At 48.9% G+C, this 20,467-nt stretch overlaps 1 protein-coding gene across 6 annotated transcripts in view; it reads left to right on the top strand.

Annotated features, from left to right (window-relative positions):
- ipcef1 (interaction protein for cytohesin exchange factors 1) overlaps positions 1–20,467 on the top strand; it is a 185,309-nt gene that overhangs the window by 77,160 nt on the left and 87,682 nt on the right. For all 6 annotated transcript variants that reach the window (XM_038808484.1, XM_038808457.1, XM_038808468.1 and 3 more), the window contains 5 exons: positions 14,175–14,234; positions 14,517–14,550; positions 14,769–14,938; positions 16,192–16,265; positions 18,562–18,633. In XM_038808484.1, the coding sequence (XP_038664412.1) occupies positions 14,175–14,234; positions 14,517–14,550; positions 14,769–14,938; positions 16,192–16,265; positions 18,562–18,633 (410 nt within the window). The remainder of the gene's footprint in view (positions 1–14,174; positions 14,235–14,516; positions 14,551–14,768; positions 14,939–16,191; positions 16,266–18,561; positions 18,634–20,467) is intronic.

Here is a 20,467-nt window from a genome sequence, read left to right as displayed (position 1 = left end):
ACAACAATATTGAGGCCTCCGCTTTTGATGATTCATTTTTAAAAATAAATTTAGTGTACTCAATTCATTTTTTCCAATTAAGGGGCAATTTAGCGTGGCCAATCCACCTATCCTGCACATCTTTGGGTTGTGGGGACGAAACCCACGCAAACACGGGGAGAATGTGCAAACTCCACACGGACAGTGACCCAGAGCCGGGATCGAACCTGGGACCTCAGCGTCGTGAGGCAGCAGGACTAACCCACTGCGCCACTGTGCTGCCCATATATTTTTTAATGACTTGGATGAGGGAATAAAGAGTTGGATGTCCAAGTTTACTGATAATACCAAGTCGGACAGCGCTCTAAATAGTGTAAACGGGAGCAGAAAGGTGCACAGGAACTTTAATAGATCCAGTGAGTTGGCCAAACTGTGGCTGTTGGAATTCAGAGTGGGGAAGAGTGAGGCCCTCTACATGCATGGAAGAATGATAATCAAAGCATTTTGATTATCAAATTGGCTGAATACTGGAATCTGTGATTCTGAAATAAATCATGGTGGATCATCCACTCGATACTTCTGGCTGAGAATGCTTCAGCCTTGTCTTGTGCACTCACCCAGTGGCCTCTGCTATCATTTATTTTTCTATTTATTTATTTTTTAATAAATTTAGAGTACCCAATTCATTTTTCCAATTAAAGGGCAATTTAGCATGGCCAATCCACCTACCCTGCATGTGTTTGGTTTGTGGGGGTGAAACCCCCACAAACACGGGGAGAATGTGCAAACCACACGGACAGTGATCCAGAGCCAGGATTGAACCTGGGACCTCGGCGCCGTGAGACTGCAGTATTACTCACTGCACCACCGTGCTGCCCGCCTCTGCTATCGTTGATGTTTGTAGAGTCTCCTCTTCCTCTAAGCTGTGTAATTGTCCACCACCAGGATGTGGCTGGAGCGCAGAGGTTTGATCTGACCCATAATTGTGCGAGTGTTTAGTTCTGTCTGGAGAATCATGCTTCCACTGTTTAACATGCATGTAACCCTGGGCGCGATTCTCCGCCCCCCCACGCCGGGTGGGAGAATATCGGGGGGGGCCTCCCGACATTTTTCATGCCCTCCCGCTATTCTACCCCCCTCTCCTCCCCCCCCCCCCCCCCCACGCCTGGCCCACGCCACGAATCGCTGCTCGCCGTTTTTTACGACGAGCGGCGATTCTCCGAGACCGATGGACCGAGCGGCCGGGCCTTCACGCCCATTTCAACACGGCAGCAAACACACCTGCTTGCTGCCGTCGTGAATCGTGCGCCAGATGCCCATTTGGGGCATCTGGGGGCCCGATTGGCACAGCAGTACCACGGCCGTGCCAAGGGGGGCATAGGCCCGCGATCGGTAACGGACGCACTCTTTTCCCTCCGCCGCCCCACAAGATCAAGCCGCCACATCTTGCGCATGTGCGGCTGACGTCATCGGCCGCGTCAGCCGGCGCTACGCTTGGCGTGTTGCCTTGACGACTGTCGTCAAAGCCGCGCCGCTGTGACACACGGGGCCGCGCTCCTAGCCCCGCCCGGGGGGGAGAATCGGCCCCAGAAGTGGGCGTGAAGGCTGCCGTGGGTCACGGCCTGTCCCATGGCAGCCTTTACGATTCTCCGCATTTGCGGAGAATCTCGCCCAGTGTTTCAGCATCACTCGGGTAGCATTCCATTTTCAGGTTTGCCTGGTCTTGCTGCTATTTTGCCCACCTGCTACCTGCCCACTTCCCTCAGCCACCCTGCCCACTTCCCTCAGCCACCCTGCCCACTTCCCTCAGCCACCCTGCCCACTTCCCTCAGCCACCCTGCCCACTTCCCTCAGCACCCTGCCCACTTCCCTCAGCCACCCTGCCCACTTCCCTCAGCACCCTGCCCACTTCCCTCAGCCACCCTGCCCACTTCCCTCAGCCACCCTGCCCACTTCCCTCAGCCACCCTGCCCACTTCCCTCAGCACCCTGCCCACTTCCCTCAGCACCCTGCCCACTTCCCTCAGCCACCCTGCCCACTTCCCTCAGCCACCCTGCCCACTTCCCTCAGCCACCCTGCCCACTTCCCTCAGCACCCTGCCCACTTCCCTCAGCCACCCTGCCCACTTCCCTCAGCCACCCTGCCCACTTCCCTCAGCCACCCTGCCCACTTCCCTCAGCCACCCTGCCCACTTCCCTCAGCACCCTGCCCACTTCCTTCACCTTCCCTACTCACTTCCTTCACACTCCCTACCCACTTCCTTCACACTCCCTACCCACATTCCCACTTCCCTCACCCACTCTGCCCACTTCCCTCAGCCACCCTGCCCACTTCCCTCAGCCACCCTGCCCACTTCCCTCAGCCACCCTGCTCACTTCCCTCACCCACCCTGCTCACTTCCCTCAGCCACCCTGCCCACTTCCCTCACCCACCCTGCTCACTTCCCTCAGCCACCCTGCCCACTTCCCTCAGCCACCCTGCCCACTTCCCTCAGCAATCCTGCCCACTTCCCTCAGCCACCCTGCCCACTTCCCTCAGCCACCCTGCCCACTTCCTTCACACTCCCTACCCACTTCCTTCACACTCCCTACCCACATTCCCACTTCCTTCATCCACCCGACCCACTTTCCCATTTCCCTCATTACCCTACTTGCACACCTCCACATTCATCCATTCACTAACATGCTAAAAAGCTGTTCAAATATCCGAAAGCTTTTCTGTGTGTTTGGGACTGCGCGTAGTGCCATCAGAAGGAGGTGGGTGTCATTCGTCTTCACCTTGATCCAGCGCTACAAGGAAACAGTTTGATGGAAGGCCACTCCGCATGTCTAAAGGCTCTGGGATCAGAAGACCCAGCCAGTAATGAGGAGCTCCATCGGGGCGCAGAAAAGTAGATGCGGAACAGCTATCCAACAGTGATTGCTACTCCTTGGAAGTTTTGGGCCCATTTTATCGGTGTTTACTGAGGAAGGGAATATTGACAAAACATCAGTAGAAGCATAGGTTTTAGAGGTAATAGAATAAATAAAAATTGATAGGAAGAATGTATTCCCTTGCTATGTTTAGAGGGGATAAGTTGCCTGGTCTAAATGACTTGCATCCCAAATTGCCAATGGAAGTGGAACTGGAGATAATGAAGGGCTGGCCGTAATCTTCCAACCTATCCTTGATATAGCGGGGGGCTGTAAAATGGCAAATGTGAAACCTTGCAAGGGCACAAGAATATAGAATCATAGAATTTACAGTGCAGAAGGAGACCATTCGGCCCATCGAGTCTGCACCGGCTCTTAGAAAGAACACCCTACTTAAGATCACGCCTCCACCCTATCCCCGTAACCCAGTAACACCAACTCACCTTTTTGGACACTAAGGGCAATTTATCATGGCCAATCCACCTAGCCTGCACATCTTTGGATCTGTGGGAGGAAACCGGGGCACCCGAAGGAAAACGCAGACACTGTGAGAATGTGCAAACTCTGCACAGACATGACCCAAGCCGGGAATCGAACCTGGGACCCGGGAGCTGTAAAGCAACTGTGCTAACCACTGTGCTATTGTGCATTTGGATATTTCATGTAACTATGGGCCGGTCAGTTTAACAGCAGTAGGTGGGTAAGATTTCAAAAACACTAATGAAGGAAAGGATTAACAGGCATTTGGCGAGATTAGAGTTCATTAAGGAGAGCCAGTATGGGTTTGTAAAAGGCAGGCCATTTTGATGTAGTATCAGAGTGTTGATGAAGAGAAAGCAATGGATGTTGTCGATTATAGATTTCAGGAAAGTGTTTGGCAAAGTACCATAAAATATGTTGGTTAACACAATTGACGTTCCAGCAATAGGATGGTCAGTGTCAACGTGGATAAAAATATTGGTTTAAGGATAGTAAACAGTGAGTCATGATGAATTGTTGCTTTCACCTTGAGTATGGTAGAAAGTGGTGGGTAAGATTTCAAAAACACTAATGAAGGAAAGGATTAACAGGCATTTGGCGAGATTAGAGTTCATTAAGGAGAGCCAGTATGGGTTTGTAAAAGGCAGGCCCCTCTGCAAGGGTCAGTGCTCAGGCCACTGCTCTTTTTGATATGACTTGGATATTGGAATACAAAGGGTACAATTTAATGGGAAAGCCGAGAACGGTCCCACTATTAAATGGAACTCTGCTTCATTTTTGAGCCTTGGTGAGGAACGCCTTGCCAAGGCTGCCCTTCGGCTCATTTCCTGCACTAATGAGCTCAAATCGCCAGTGCAGGAAAAGAGCGAGATGTCATTTGTAAATGGAGTCCCGATCTCTGGACCCTCCACCACGGCCTCCGGATCCCCCCAGTGCCCCACCTTACTAATCGGGAGTCCTCATGCTAACCGCACCCTACCTAATAAGGGAAGGCACCTGCGGGCCTGATCCCTAGCATGGGCAAGATGCCACCTGGGCACCTTGACACTGCCAGCCGGGCATTTTGGCAGTGCCCCTGCCAGCCTGATAGTGCCACCTGGGCTACCTGGCATTACCCAGGTGGACTGCCAGTGCCCGGCCACCCGGGGGGCCCCAATCGCCTGGGAAACCCCCTCCCAGGTGCTGTTACTGCTGGTCCACGTTGTGGAAACCAGTGCCAAACGGCACCTGGCTGGGTCCCCGAGGTGAGGCTTGCGTCCCGTGCATTGGGTAACTCCGATGCAGACATATTCAAATTAGATTAACTACTGACTTGAATTTGCAAATTTGCAGATCTCACGACGGGCCTCTTGCGAGATGTAATGCCCTTGTTGCGTCCCGTGTCAAGCACGACAAGGCCGATCAATTGCAACAAGGGTAAAATTTCAAAATTTGTGAGGATGATGCTAATCGACTGCAGTAGGACATAAATAGGCTGACAGAATGGGCAGACAAATGGCAGATGGAGTTTATTACAGAGAAGTGTGAGTTGATGCATTTTGTCAGAAAGGACGGGGCCTGGCAATATCGACTCAATGGCACAGACCTGAAGAGGAACAAAGGAACCTGATGGTTCACTGAATAGATCTTTGAAGCTGGCAGGACATGTTGAGAGAGTAGTCAGCAAAACACATGGGATCTTGATCTTCTTAAATGGAGATACTGAGTACAAATCCAGAAAAGTTATGCTAAACCTTTTTAAAGCTCTGCTAGGCCACAGCTAGAGTATCGTGTCCTATTCTGATCACACTTTAGGAAGAATGTGATTGTCCTTGCGACGACATAGAGGAGATTTACCAGAATGGTTCCAGGGATAGGAAAGTTTAACTACAGGATTAGGTTGGAGAAGCCCCTTGGAGCAAAGGAGATAGAGGAGAAAAATAGAGATGTACAAGATTTTGACAAGTTTCAGAACTGCAGAAGGAGGCCATTTGGCCCACGGTGTCTGCACTGGCTCTTCAAACAAGCATCATGATTCAATGTCACCATTACCCTGCTTTTTAACCATACCCCGCACATTGTTTCTGTTCAAATATTTATCTAATGCCCTCTTGAATGCCTCAATTGAACCTGCCTCCACAACACTAGGTAGTGCATTCCAGACACGGACCACTCATGTGAAAAAGAAAAAATTTCGCATCGCATTTGCTTCTTTTCCAAATCAATTTAAATCTGTGCCATCTTGTTCTTTATCCATTTTACGAGCGGGAACAGTTTCTCCCTATCTACTCCAGCCCCCTCCTGATTTTGATCATCTCCATCAAATCTCCTCTTAGCCTTCTTCTCACCAAGGAGAACAGTCCCAACTTCTCCAATCAACCCTCATAACTGACGTTGCTCATGCCTGGAATCATTCTCGCCAACCTCTTCTGCACTCTCTGTAACGTGTTCACATCCTTCCTACAGTGTGGTGCCCAGAACTGCACACAATATTCCCATTGTGGTCTAACTAGTGTCTAAATTATGTGGTTGCAGGTTGGCACGGCCAGGGTGCCAGGTTGGCACTGCCCAGGCAGGTGCCAGGTTGGCACTGCCCTATCCCTGACCACCCCGGGGCTGCAATGGCTTCCAAGCTCCCCGGCGTGGCCATCACTTCTCTGTTTCTGGAGCCCGGTACTAATTTGTGCCAGCGTGAGGCCTGGTCCGTGTGGCCGGTGAATACTAGGAGCCAGGAGACTGCAGCCTTCAAACGGGCTGCGCATATTTAAGCGAATCAAATATGCTTATCTGGATCATGCCAGTGAGGGTGTGATCCAAATCACGTTGGGCGCAGCAGATCGGGTGCATCGTGCTAGGCGCCAGACGTGAAACCCATTTTTGGTCTCTCCCACTATGCACCTGCATAACTGGATCGGCGCTGGGTGCAACGTGGTGGGAAAATCGTGCCCATAATGTTACTGTTTAAATGCATGTTTTTTTTCGTATACTTTATGTACAGACATGAATGCTTTCATACCAAAGTAGGTCATTTGATGGGAGATTACTGTTTATTGCAGGTTGCAGTTTTGCTTGTCAGTTTGTATCCCATGACAAGGGCATGCTGCCGACTGGGAATTTCTCCAGCCGACTGTGAATGGAGCTTCAAAATCTCATGAAGTTCAAGGACAAATAAACAGAATTCCTTTAAAGTGGCAAGACCTTCTATTTCTTTAAGGGAGATGTCATAATATACACACAAGTATATGATGGTGCACAGACAGGTATTGATTGACACACAGGATGACCAATGAACACACAGAACACAGCAGCCAATCACCAGACAGGACACGGCCACTATAAAGCCAGAGGGCACTAGTTTTCCCGCTCTCTGGGGATGCAGCCTCTGAGACAGTCAGAGCCTGTGAGCAACAACTAGAACATTCACCATGTGGTAGTAAGATAGTCTGGTCAGGTTAGCCTCAGGTCTCCAGTCGGGTCAGCATAGTGTCAACCAACAGTTAAAGTATGTTTAATAGTTAAGAGTTCAATAAAATAGAGTTTCATTTCTTCAAGTGTTGGAAGCCTGTCTGTCTCACTGCTACAGTAAATGCAGTCCTCGCAGACCCAGCTTACCCAACACATCATGGTACCATGATGTGGAGATGCCGGCGTTGGACTGGGGTGAGCACAGTAAGAAGTCTTACAACACCAGGTTAAAGTCCAACAGGTTTGTTTCAAACACGAGCTTTCGGAGCACGGCTCACCTGAAGAAGGAGCCGTGCTCCGAAAGCTCGTGTTTGAAACAAACCTGTTGGACTTTAACCTGGTGTTGTAAGACTTCTTACTGTGATCATGGTACCAGTGAGTCATGTCAGAGTTTGACGGACCTACCTTGAGATAGTCTGCCTTTGACCAGCGATCAGCCATCTGGTAACATGGGCAGCGTCCGCCCTCCCCCACCACTCTGCATCACCAGCAACCTCGGTGCAAACTGGAAGATTTTCAAGCAGAAGTTTCAGCTGTATCTTGAAGCCACCGACCTCGAAGCCGCATCGGATGCCAGGAAGATTGCTCTCTTCCTCTCTACAGCCGGGGACCACGCTATCCACATTTTAAACTCCCTCACCGTTGCTGAAGGTGAGGACAAGACCAAGTTCAAATAAATCCTGCTGAAGTCAATGAGAGCTTTGAACGCTATGTGTTCCAGCAGAGGCTTCAGGGTAAGGATGAACCTTTTCAGTCCTTCTTAACCAATCTCCGTATCCTCGCGCAATGCTGCAACTACGGCTCCACTTCCGACTCCATGATCCGCGACCAGATTGTTTTCGGGGTCCACTCCGACCCCCTTCGCCAGCAGCTCCTTAAAGTAAAGCAGCTTACCCTTACCATCGCCATCGAGACCTGCATCCTACATAAGCACACTACTAACCGGTACTCCTATATCAAGGCGGCAGAGACGGCACGGCAAGGCCCCCACGATGCAGAGTGGGTGCAGGCCGTAAAACAGCTCCAGGGCCTGAGTCTGGATGAGGGCGGCCATTTTGCGCGCTTTTCCCAGGCTCCTGCGCATGCGCGCAAAGACCGTGGGGACGGCAAGGCCGAGGACTGAACTGCGCAGGTGCGCACATCGTTCGACCGCGCATGTGCGGTGGCGCACGGAGCGTCCTGACGTCGGCGCCATGGAGTGCAACAATTGTGGCTCCTCCCACTTAAAGCGGCAATGTCCCATGAAATCTCGACATTCTCTACAGTGTGGCAAGCTTGGCCACTACGCAGCCCTGTGCAGATCTGCTCAACTGCCCAACACACAGCGATCTCAGCCGCAGCGCAGGAACGTCCAGTCAGTACAGCAACCCAGGAATGTCCAGTCAGTGCAGTAACCCGTTGCAGACTCCGGCTCCGACATGGTTCCAGATCCCGACACCGAGGGCCTCACATCCCCATTCCGGGTGGGCATCATTACCAAGCATACGATGCTTTCCGCAAAAAAGGCTAAACCACTCCCAGTGATGAGCATAGATCCGGACGACGAGTGGTGTGCCATCCTTACGGTCAACAACTCTCGCATCAGGCTGGACACCGGTGCTTCAGCAAACCTCATTTCGCAGTCTGACCTGTATGCCATCCACGTCAAGCCGAACATTCTTCCATCGGCCTGCCAGCTTCTTGACTACAAATGCCATTGCTGCCAGTGGCTCATGCCAGCTTGTGGTTTCGCATCGTTCTTTAAGAGCCACCCTGCATTTTGAAATTGTAGGATCGAACAAAGCTTCCTTGCTCGGTGCTCAGGCCTGCATAATCCTGAATCTTGTGCAGCGGGTTCACTCCATGTCGCCCTCTGAGGCAACAGCCTCACCAGATGCCAACTTCCAACTCCAATTAAATTACATCATAGCATGATACCGCAGTGTCTTTGAGGGTATGGGCACACTCCCCTACACACACAAGATTCTTCTGAAACCGAATGCCACCCCTGTGGTTCATGCACCCCGTCGGGTGCCCACCACTTAAGGACCGCCTCAAGCAGCAGCTGCAAGACCTCCAGGACCAGGGCGTCATTTCTAAGGTCACGGAACCCACGGACTGGGTTAGCTCCATGGTTTGAGTCAAAAAGCCGTCAGAGGAACTGCGCATTTGTATCGACCCCAAAGATTTGAACCGTAACATCATGAGGGAACACTATCCTATCCCTAAGCGCGAAGAGCTCACCAGCGAAATGGCTCACGCCAAGTTTTTCACGAAGCTGGATGCCTCCAAGGGGTTTTGGCAAATACAGCTGAACGCATCCAGTTGAAAGCTCTGCACATTTAACACCCCGTTTGGCCGGTATTGTTACCACCGGATGCCCTTTGGCATCATCTCCGCCTCGGAGGTGTTCCACTGAATAATGGTGCAAATGATGGAGGGCATCGAGGGGGTGCGAGTGTACGTCAGAAACGTAGTTGTCTGGTCCACGACTCCGTAGCAACACATTGATCGCCTCAAGCGAGTCTTCTAGAGGATCCACGAGCATGGCCTCCGACTCAGAGCCAAATGCTCGTTCGGTCAAGCAGAAATAAAGTTCCTTGGCGATCATATTTCGCAGTTCGGTGTGCAGCCAGATGCAGACAAGGTGTCAGCGATCAACACTATGAAGACACCGGAGGACAAGAAGGTGGTCCTTCGCTTCCTGGGGATGGTCAACCTCCTTGGGAAGTTTATCCCCAACCTTGCATCTCACACCACAGCTCTCCGCAATCTTGCAAAAAAAAACCACCGACTTCCAGTGGCTCCCCGCTCATGAGCGAGAGTGGCGTGAGCTCAGGGCGAAACTCCCCAAGGCCCCAGTACTGGCATTTTTCAACCCTGCCAAGGAGACGAAGATCTCCACCGACGCAAGCCAGGCTGGCATTGGGGCAGTTCTCCTCCAGCGGGACGAATCCTCCTCCTGGGCCCCAGTCGCATATGCATCTACAGCCATGACACCTACTGAGCAGCGTTATGCTCAAATCAAAAAAGAATGCCTGGGCCTCCTCACGGGGATTGATAAATTCCATGATTACGAGTATGGACTCCCGATGTTTACGGTCGAAACGGACCACAGGCCATTGGTTCACATCATACAGAAAGACCTCAATGATATGACGCCACACCTACAACGTTTCCTCCTCAAACTCTGATGCTATGATTTTGACCTGGTCTACTCCCCGGACAAGGAGCTCATTGTGGCCGACGCACTCTCTCGCTCCATCACCATGCCATGCGAGCAGTCGGACTTTGTCTGTCAGATCGACGCTCATGTGAAGTTCTGTGCATCCAACTTTCCGGCCACTGACAAAAGGGTCATACAGATTCGTCATGAAACAGCCAGGGATCCTCTACTCCAACGGGTCATGCGCCATCTCACAGATGGTTGGCAAAAGGGCCAGTGCCCACAGTTCTACAATATAAAAGACGATCTGGCAGTAGTCGATGGCATACTAATGAAACTGGACAGGATAGTAATCCCACAGAGTATGCGAGAGCTCGTCCTCGGCCAACTCCACGAGGGTCACCTGGGGGTGGAAAAGTGTCGCCGTCGAGCCCGAGGGACAGTATATTGGCCTGGCATCAGTCAGGATATTGCCAACACTGTCCTCAATTGCCCAACATGCCAACAGTTCCAGCCGGCTCAGCCGAAAGAGACTTTGCAGCCAAAGAAATTCTACGGGGTGTCCTTGGACTTTGCCTGCTACTACCGGTCGACCGGACTTCTCCCAAAGGGTGTCACAGACCCAAGATGGGGAGCCCGAACACCGTCAGTCGGTGCCCTTCATGTCTCCATTCTTTGAACGGGCGCTAACGCTATGGATCGGCTTTGCCCTATTCCTATTTAGGGTGCCTGTCTGTTGATTTCTCTGCTGCTTTTGTGGCACATTGCACTCTCGCGCAAAGTGTCCTAGCTGTCCACCGTTCTAACACTCTTGGGATTTGGGCCGGGGTGGGCTGTTCCTGCCCTCATTTACCCATGCGGGGTTCTGGTGCGCTCTAACTGGATTCATGTCTGCCTGTTCTTCCTCAGGTTTTATAAATGCGGTTTTGCCTTGGACTGATTGCTCCCAAGCGTGGGACAACCGTTTCAAAACCCATTTTTCATTGTGGGCCTCGTCTGAGGGGTCATAATTTGCGCAAGCTCTCTGTCCTGCCTCTGTTGCATGCGAGACCAGGATTCGAGTCCATTTGGCCATGTTATCTGCGGACAAATGGGCGCGGGCTAACTCTCCGAAAACTGCTGTGAAGTGTATCCACAAGCGTCCAGCAAACGCTGTGGGGTGCTCTGTCTTCTTTTGCCTGCACTTGTTTAGGCCTTCTACTGGGTCTCCGATATAGCCGATCGCATCTAGGATCGCTGTGTGCATTTCTGTTAGGATGCCTCCTCCTACATTCTGTGGGTCAGGAAGGGCTGCCACAACTGAAGGGTCGAGGCTTAAAACCGTGATCTTTACCTGCTCTTTCTCGTCCAGGCCGTACATGGTGGCCTGCTGTTTAACTCTAGCGAAAAAATGGTGGGGGTCTGATGTGGGAAGGAACGGTGTAATTTTTCCACATGTGTCCCGTAATTGGGTTACGGTTAACAGCGTTTCCTTCTGCTGTGGCCTTGCGGTGTGTGTGTGTACAGGGTTCATGGGGGTATGTTCTGCCTGTTCAGTCGGGGGTTGGGGTGCTCTCCTTTACTGGGGTTTTTCCTGCGTACATATCCCATGCATGTATCTATGGGCAGTTTCATTCAATTCCTGCCAATCGGGGCCGTTTTCCTGATCTAACTGGGGTCCAAATGTACTCTGAAACCCATTCTGAACGGAAAGCAGAGATTGCAATTCTGCAATTTGCTTCCAGCACTGAAATGTGTGTGCTCTGCCTTTGTTCCATCGTGGAAGTGTGGAGTTCTCGTAGGGCTGCTTTCAAATCATTGCACTGTTTCTGCAATTTCTCAACTTGTTGCTCGGTCTCTTGTCTTACCAAGACCACACGTTGTGTGTCCTGGTAAGCCTTATCGTATTGGGTTCGGAAACTACTTAAATGCGCGAGACAAGACTGGTGTGCCCTCTTGGCATCATCCACCTCTCTGTCCTGAGCTGCAAACTGCTCTCTTGAATCCTTAATCTCCTTCTCAACTTCACTCACATCTACCTCACTATTTCTGTTTCTCTCCTCAATCTCTCTACGGAGCGTCCTAACGACCTCCTCTGTGCCTCGCAATTGTGCCAAGCAGGACACGATTGCCATCGGCTTGCAAGCTTTCCCAAAGCTCTTCTTGTGGATCTCTGACAGGTTCTCCCACCAAGTATGTCCTATACTCCCAGGACCTGTTTCGTCATTGGCGCAGAATTCACTCCAAAGGGGCCATCCTTTCCCTTTGAGATATTTTCTGATCTCACTTTCCCATACGGGACACTCCTACTCTACTGGTCGCTGAGACCTCGAATTCCTGGGGTTCATAAGGCATTCCATTGCCTTCATTGCCATCTTCTCTATCTAGGTTCTCTACTGAATTTGGAACAGGGGGTGATAAAGTGGTGATGTAAACACCGGTACGGCTTACGCTATTTTCCGGCCTACAAAACTCCCGACAGTTTTACACAACACAATCTCTCAGGTTTACCTTATATCCCAGTTAGTACGCATGCATTAACACACTTCCGAATCTCGGAGGCTTGATCAGTATTGTTCTTACGCTTGTGGTTTTTCTGTTTCTAATTGGATTCTCAATTCAAATTTGGGTTCTCTCGGAGTGGTTAGGCCACTTCTAAATCGAGTCCCACCAGAGTTGCCAGTAAATGTTGCTCATTGTGTTCTCTCCTTAATTGGCTCTGTTTATGGCGGTTAATATGGTCGCCTTCCTTAATTCTAATTACGTTTGCTCAAGAGTCGGCAGGTATCTTTCGATACCGCCACAAGGTTCAAAACCGAATACTGATCAAAGACTCGATACACCAGTTAGTAAGTTCAAAATCAATACTCATTTATTTACACACAGTCAATTATACTCATGCACAAACTCTACCAACTAAACTATCACTACTACTAAAGCCTATACTTAGCCTAGAATGGCCCACCAGGTCAGAGGAACAATGGCCGTTGTCCGGTTCTGAGGCTGCTGGGGTTGAACTGGTATGGAATAGTAGCTAGGAGCGTCTGTCTCGTAGCATGCGTTGATTTTGGACTTACTTGTTCTGGTGCAGCTGCTAGGCAGGCCTCTCGTCGCTGAGAGCCAAGGCCAAGAAGAACGATTCTCTCTTGGGGGCTTCTTCTTATACCCAAAGGGGCTTCGCACGTTTTTGGGCAGGCCTTGAACTTGGTCCCAATTAATTGGACCGTATCCTGATCATCGGTATCGATTTCCTCCAATAAAGGGGTGGGTACCCTGATTGTTGGGCGGGCCCTAGGTGGCCGTTGGCCTGCTTTGTTCCAGTCTCCTCTGGCGCCGGGGTGTCTACTTTAGTATCATTTATCTAAATGTTACTCTTTTGTCCCCGGAGATGGCTCATTAGTATGGTAATGGCTTTGCAGTATCGGTCTTGTCTGGGAACTACAGCTCCAATCAACAGACAAACCTTGCACCTGCTTGCTTTCTCAGCATTGTCCATTTTCCCTGCATTCTTTGCAAAGTGTCCATTTTGTAACCGGGACGTGGCCACCCCAGGTGGCTAAATATTCACATTTTTTAAAAGGGGGAGATGTCATAATATACACACAAGTATATGATGGTGCACAGACAGACATTGATTAACACACAGGATGACCAATGAACACACAGAACCCAGCAGCCAATCACCAGGCAGGACACAGCCACTATAAAGCCAGAGGGCACTAGTTTTCCCGCTCTCTGGGGATGCAGCCTCTGAGACAGTCAGAGCCTGTGAGCAATAACTAGAACATCCACCATGTGGTAGTAAGATAGTCTGGTCAGGTTAGCCTCAGGTCTCCAGTCAACTCAGCATAGTATCAACCAACAGTTAAAGTATGTTTAATAGTTAAGAGTTCAATAAAATAGAGTTGCATTTCTTCAAGTGTTGGAAGCCTGTCTCTCTCACTGCTATGGTAAACGCAGTCTTCGCAGACCCAGCTTACCCAACACATCAGGAGCTTGGCGGGGTTCCTAGACAACAAGGGAAAAGTATTTAATTCCCTTAAAGATTGTTAAAGGAAAGATGATGGTTATGTTTTTAAAAATACATTTTGAAGTATAACAGCCACAACAAAACGCCACACATTCACACCTCATTTCCGTCACTTCCTGTTTGCAACTTTAGACTTGGTTCAAATAACGTTTTTCATTGCCTTTATCGGTGCATAAGTTGTTTTAAAACTTATTTTTCATTTCAGTCTACCCCATCGGCCCCATCTTCAGTTTCAGCTACTGGAGCAGCAAATGGCAACTCGACTGTAAGTAGCCATTTGCATTTTGGGTTGTATTTTGACGCGATCGGCCAAGTTGATTTTGTGTGTTTTTTAGCTGTTTGCTGCATGGCATCAGTGTGAATGTTCATTTACAGGCAACAGGATGTTCACTGAAATCGTGCTAATTGATTTCTTTTGTAATGTGCGTCAGCAGTGAAATATTAGTAAAAGGTTTCCTGACTGAGCTGGCTGCATGTGTGTTAAGTGCTCCAAACGTCTGTGATCTATAAAGCCAAATACTGCAGCTTATTTGTCTTCTCTTCACAGGTTGCATTGCGCTCAGCTAGAAAGAAAACCCGAGGTAACTTTCTTGTATTGCACACCCAGTATCATTTGTTGGATTGTACGAAAGAGCAGTGGGCTGGTTCCTGCTGCTGTTAAAATGATAATGATATGACATTTTGTATTTTTTTTTAAAGACAGTTCAATACATTGTGTACTGAATTCGAACAATTTATTTGGTTTGACAGTCCACAGTAAACTGAGTTTACAGCGCTCAATTGAATTTGTTGTTTGTAGGAAGCTCAACAATGAGCAGACGAAGGATTTCCTGCAAAGACCTTGGTCAGGCAGACTTCCAGGGATGGCTGTACAAGAAGAAAACCAACAAGGGCTTAATTGGCATCAAATGGAAAAAGTATTGGTTTGTGCTGAAAGGGACCTGCCTGTATTGGTATGCAAACCAATGTGTGAGTATATTTAAGTCAAATTTACTTCATATTTGTGTCTCCAGTTAAGTTCAACTGTGACAAGATTTATATTTAAGAATAGTGTGTGTATTGTTTTAATTACAGTTTCAAAACTAAGGTGAACAGAAGTGCTTTGCTTGCCTGGCGAAGGAAGGGGAAATTGTTGGGATCCTCTTGGAGAATTTGAGTCACCAGTTCAGACCAGCATTGATTAAAGGGCCCGGGAGTTGACTCTCGTTGGGCCCGAGAGATGACCAGGTGATCATCGTCTCGGCTGGAGCTTGGCAGACTGAGACAGAAAAATGCGGGGTGGGGAGAAAAGGATTTCAGTAGTAAAGACATGCAAGAGCAAACATATTCATTATGCACATCCATCGACCGAGAAGTTACTGTATATATGATGTAACCACTAAAAGGAATTAGATCATGTGGCTAATATTGATCTGACAAATATTCCCCACGTTACTTTTTAAAAGCTTAAAACTCAGAAAATTCTAGAAATACAGCGGCTGCTGACGTCATACTGGTACATGCGCAGGGGAGGGGGTGTCTTCTGCCTCCGCCATGGTCTTTACCATGGCAGGGGCGGAAGAAAAAGATTGCCCCCACGACACAGCCCCGCCCGCCGATCGGTGGTCCCCAATCGCAGGCCAGGCCACTGTGGGGGCACCCCCTGGGGTCAGAACGCCCCGCGCCGCCAATCCCGCCGGTAAGGTAGGTGGTTTAATCCACGCCAGCGGGAGAGGCTTGTCAGCGACGGGACTTCGGCCCATAGCGGGCCGGCGAATCGCTGCGGGGGGCCCGCCGACCGGCGCGGCACTATTTCCGCCCCCGCCAAATCTCGGGTGGTGGAGAATTCGGGACACGGCGGGGGCGGGATTGATGCCAGCCCTGGGCGATTCTCCGACCCGGCAGGGGATCAGAGAATCCCGCCCCAGATGTGAATTGGCCAATTACAGTTTGGAGTAGAGAATCTTTGATGATTCTACTGTCCCGACTGAGCCTTGCAATTTAAAAGGTGTGTACCAAATTTTTGCACTTTTTATAGTAGGAGTTTTAGTAACTCTAAGAGCTTAGTGTAAATCGCTTTCAAATATTTCCCAATCATTATGGTAATATATTGTATTGTTTGGTCCATTTCAAAGTAAAAATTTGAAGTACTAATTTAACAAGAAATAGTTCCAGCAAACAATCTCAATGTGTTGATGATAATTGAGCTCTCTAAACGTTAACCAATTCTGCCTTTTCCATAGGCAGAGAAAGCTGAAGGTTTCATTAGCTTACCCGAATTCAAGATTGATCAAGGAACAGAGTGCAAAAAGAAACAGTAAGTAATTTAGTAATTAATATGAACAATCAGTAATGAAACACACTCCTTAACCAGTTTGTATTCAATAAGTACTTGTAATTTTATAATGCTTTCCATATGACAAAGCATTCCAAAATGGGGATTCAAGAATCTACAGCACATGAGGGGAAATAGAGACACTTTCAAAATGGAAGTTTCTGGGTCATGAAGAGGTGAAAACACAGCCCGATTCAGAAAGAAAAGTCCAATGCAGGGGCATGGACCCGGAAGGTTCAACTACCCATGGAAAGAAGAGTAACACTTGTTCGAACAACAGAAGCAGATTTTAGGGTTGGGGAAGATTGCAAACATCATCAAGGATTAAAATGAGGACAGTAATTTTGAATTAGTGGCATTTGGAGGCATTGCACAAACACAGGCTGATGAGTGCAGGGATACAATGTTGAGGGAACTGGTGGACGTCAGTGTGATCCAGGGCAAACTGGTCTGCAGTGAGGGCGAGATTGTCTGGTCCCTCTCAATGCAAGCCTGGAAATTCCTGCCCAAAGCCCACTGACCTTTTACTGTCATTAAATTTTCTAACCCACCTGTGACAATTCCCGCAGTGGGCAAGACCAGAGAATTTAGGCCTAAGTGTCTGAAGTATCAAGGAGCTTCAGCTCAGAGTCAATGAAAAAAGAAAGAAAAGAAAATCGCTTATTGTCACGAGTAGGCTTCAAATGAAGTTACTGTGAAAAGCCCCTAGTCGCCACATTCCGGCGCCTGTTCGGGGAGGCTGTTATGGGAATTGAACCGTGCTGCTGGCCTGCTTGGTCTGCTTTCAAAGCCAGCAATTTAGCTGTGTGCTAAACAGCCCCTAGATGAGTTATAGATGATGCAATGCATCTGGGAAGGGGAAAGTTATCTAGCCACGTTGTTTTAGAAGGCAGTCACACTTCCTAGGCTACAGTCTGACCTAGACTACTGAGCCTTGAGACTATTGCCAGTCTGATTTGGTCCATGGTCAGGGACAGGAGAGTTAATTGCATGGAGGACAGAGAGTTAATTGACTTGCCAAAATATTGGCAGGTGAAGTATTATAGAGGAAAGTGTGCATTCGTCCAGTTTGGCAGGAAGAAGAGAAGTGCAGCAAATTATTGAAATGGAGAGAGATGGCAGAAAGCTGTTGTAAAGGAGATCTGGGTGTACTGGTATGTGAAACACAGAAAAGTTTGAATGCAGGCACAGAAAGCGTTTAGCAAAGCAAATGGAATATCATCATTTATTGCAGGGGAATGGAATATAAAAGTAGGGATGTTTTGCTGCAATTGTACAAGCCATTGCTGAGACCATATCTAAAGTATTGTGTACAGTTTCTGCCTCCTTGATCAAGACAGGAAATAATTAAATTAGAAGCAGTTCAGCGAAGGTTCACTTGATTGACTCCTGGGATGAAAGTGTTATGAGGAAAGATTGTGAGGGTGAAGCCATGCCCAATAGTGCCAATCTTCAGGGTATCAGAGCAGCCAGAGTTACACATGTAAGGCGGCCAGCGCCCTTGCTTTTGCTTCCCTAAACGCACGGCGGAGAATCCTGCTCGGCTGGCGATCGGCAGCACCACCCAAAGTTTCAGACTGGCTCGCTGACCTCTCAGAATTTCTCCACCTGAAGAAGATTAAGTACGTCATCCAAGGGTCAGAGGAAGGCTCCTTGGATACTTGGGGGCAATTCGTCAGCCTGTTCCAAAACCTGTTCGAGTCCAGCAACGAGGAGTAAACAAAATGATAGATGAGGAACCAGAGGACTGCCGAACCCGGGGGGGGGGGGGAGTCGAGGACCAACCCGGGGAGGTGGGGGATGACCACTACCACCTAGAAGGACAAGAGCAGCAGATACCTGGGAACCCCACCACCTGGAGGTTCCCCTCGAAGTCACCCACCACCCTGACTTCAAAATATGTTGCCGCTCCTTCACTGTTCCTGGGGAACTCCCTTCCTAACAGCACAGTGGGTGTACCTACACCTCCGGGACTGCAGTAGTTCAAGAAGACAACTAGGGCTGGGCAATAAATGCTGGCCTAACCAGCGACGCCCACATCCCCTAAATTGATATTTAAAAAATATTCCAAACTTCCAAATCAATAGAATCTCAGACATTTTTTCCTGATGTACATGTTTTTGAAAGCTATGCTAATAGTTGTTAATACATTGGTTGCTGTGAGAAAATAGGAAAAAAGGTCACCAGTTTGGCCTATAGAGTACAACATCAGATGAGAAGATTTCTAATCATTTGACGTTTGTCCCTTTATTATCTATTTTCTATTCTCTTAATCAAGTGCGATAAAGGCCAGCCATCCACAGTTCAAGGGCTTCTACTTTGCCGCCGAGAATGCTGATGACATGAGCAAGTAAGTCTGAGGTGATGAGGGCCTTTGTGTGGGTTTAGAAACAATGATGTTTGTTTATGAAGACATGGCTACAATAGTCTGTTGTTTTAAACCGAGGAAGCAAGCAAGCTGTGCATATTCGAGAATACCAACAAGGTTGAAGAAAATAATAAAATGGAAGGAGTGGTTTAATGATGCTGCCTTGAGTTTTTAAAAATCAGGAGACCGTAGGAAGAAGTATGGAGTGTAGTTGAGGTGAGGCAGTAGTAGGAAAGAATGAGTAGGTAGAGGATCGCCAAGAAGCTAGGGGCGCGATCAAAGGGAAAAGTTTCTAAATGTTATTCCTGGCGGGTTTTTTCTGATGAAACATTAAACCGAGACCCTGTCTGCCCCCTCAGGCAGATGTAAAAATTCCATTGGATTATGTCAAAGCGAAGTTATCCCCAGTTTCCTGACCAATGTTTATTCCTCAATCAACTTCACAAAAACAGATCTTCTGGCCATCATCACATTGCTGTCTGTGAGAATATGCTGCAGCATTTCCTACAGCAGTGACGACACATCGAAAGTACTTCACTGGCTGTAAAACACTTTCAGATGTCCACTGGTTATGAAAGGTTTTTACCTTTTAATTACTCTGTGATTTTAATAGTTATTTAATCTTTATGTTGTATGATTTTATCTAATCTTTGTTCATTCGTGTTATCCATACTCCTTCCTTTATTTTCATCTCCACTGTCTTCTCCTGACTCTTTTTGTGGTAGGTTCATGCAGTTCTTTCCACCCAAGTTGTTAGTTCATAGTTTTATTTTATTTACACCCTTAGTTTTACTTGTTGTTTGGACCTTAGTCCCCCCCCCCCCCCCCCCCCCCCCCCGACGCCACTCGTTTCATCATTTGGTTGTTCCCCGTGCTGAAGGGTGTGCAATAGATTGAATATAAAGTGGAATTAACAGTAAATATGTCGACAGAGTTAGATGATGAGTAAGGAAGATCATTAGTATGGAGTAAGAAGTCTTACAACACCAGGTTAAAGCCCAACAGGTTTGTTTCGAATCACTAGCTTTCGGAGCACTGCTCCTTCCTCAGATTCACCTGAGGAAGAAAGCTCGTGTTTGAATCAAACCTGTTGGACTTTAACCTGGTGTTGTAAGACTTCTTACTGTGCTCACCCCAGTCCAACGCCGGCATCTCCACATCATTATTATGGAGACTTGAGCTATTGGAGTTACACTTGGAAATATTGAAATGTAAGACTTGAGAGCAGGTGTAGGCCACTCAGCCCTTCGCACCTGCTCCGCCCTTCAGCATTGAAGGTCATTGCTGATCTGGTTGTGGTCTCAACTCTGCCCCCCCCCCCTCTCTCTGCCCCCGCAATAACCATTCACTTCCTTGTCCATCAAAAATATGTCAAACCCTGCCTTAAGTAAATTCACTGACTCTGCTTTCTAGGGGAAATAACTCATCATACTAATAGCTCTTCAAAAGAAAAGATATCTCCCTCCAGCTTAAACAGTAATTCTCTTGGGCGAAATTCTCCGAAGACCTGCGTGACGCCCATTTCCGGCAGCCAAAAGCGGTGCGGATGACTCCGGCGTTGGGGCCTTCTTTTAAGCCGGTAATCTCCGTTCCCGAAAGGGCCAGCAGCGGACTGATGCGATACACGTCAGTTTCACCCGCTGCGGAAGTGGCGCATTGAGAGGAGAGGGGTCCCCCCCGGCGTTGAGAGGAGAGGGGGGGGACCCGGCGTTGAGAGGAGAGGGGGGGGGGGGGACCCGGCATTGAGAGGAGAGGGGGGGGGACCCGGCATTGAGAGGAGAGGGGGGGGGACCCGGCGTTGAGAGGAGAGGGGGGG

Source organism: Scyliorhinus canicula, chromosome 1, assembly GCF_902713615.1.
Source record: "Scyliorhinus canicula chromosome 1, sScyCan1.1, whole genome shotgun sequence".
In the NCBI taxonomy this organism is placed as follows: domain Eukaryota; kingdom Metazoa; phylum Chordata; class Chondrichthyes; order Carcharhiniformes; family Scyliorhinidae; genus Scyliorhinus; species Scyliorhinus canicula.
The sequence above is the reverse complement of the archived record's forward strand: the minus strand, read 5'-3'. Positions and strand labels throughout refer to the sequence as shown.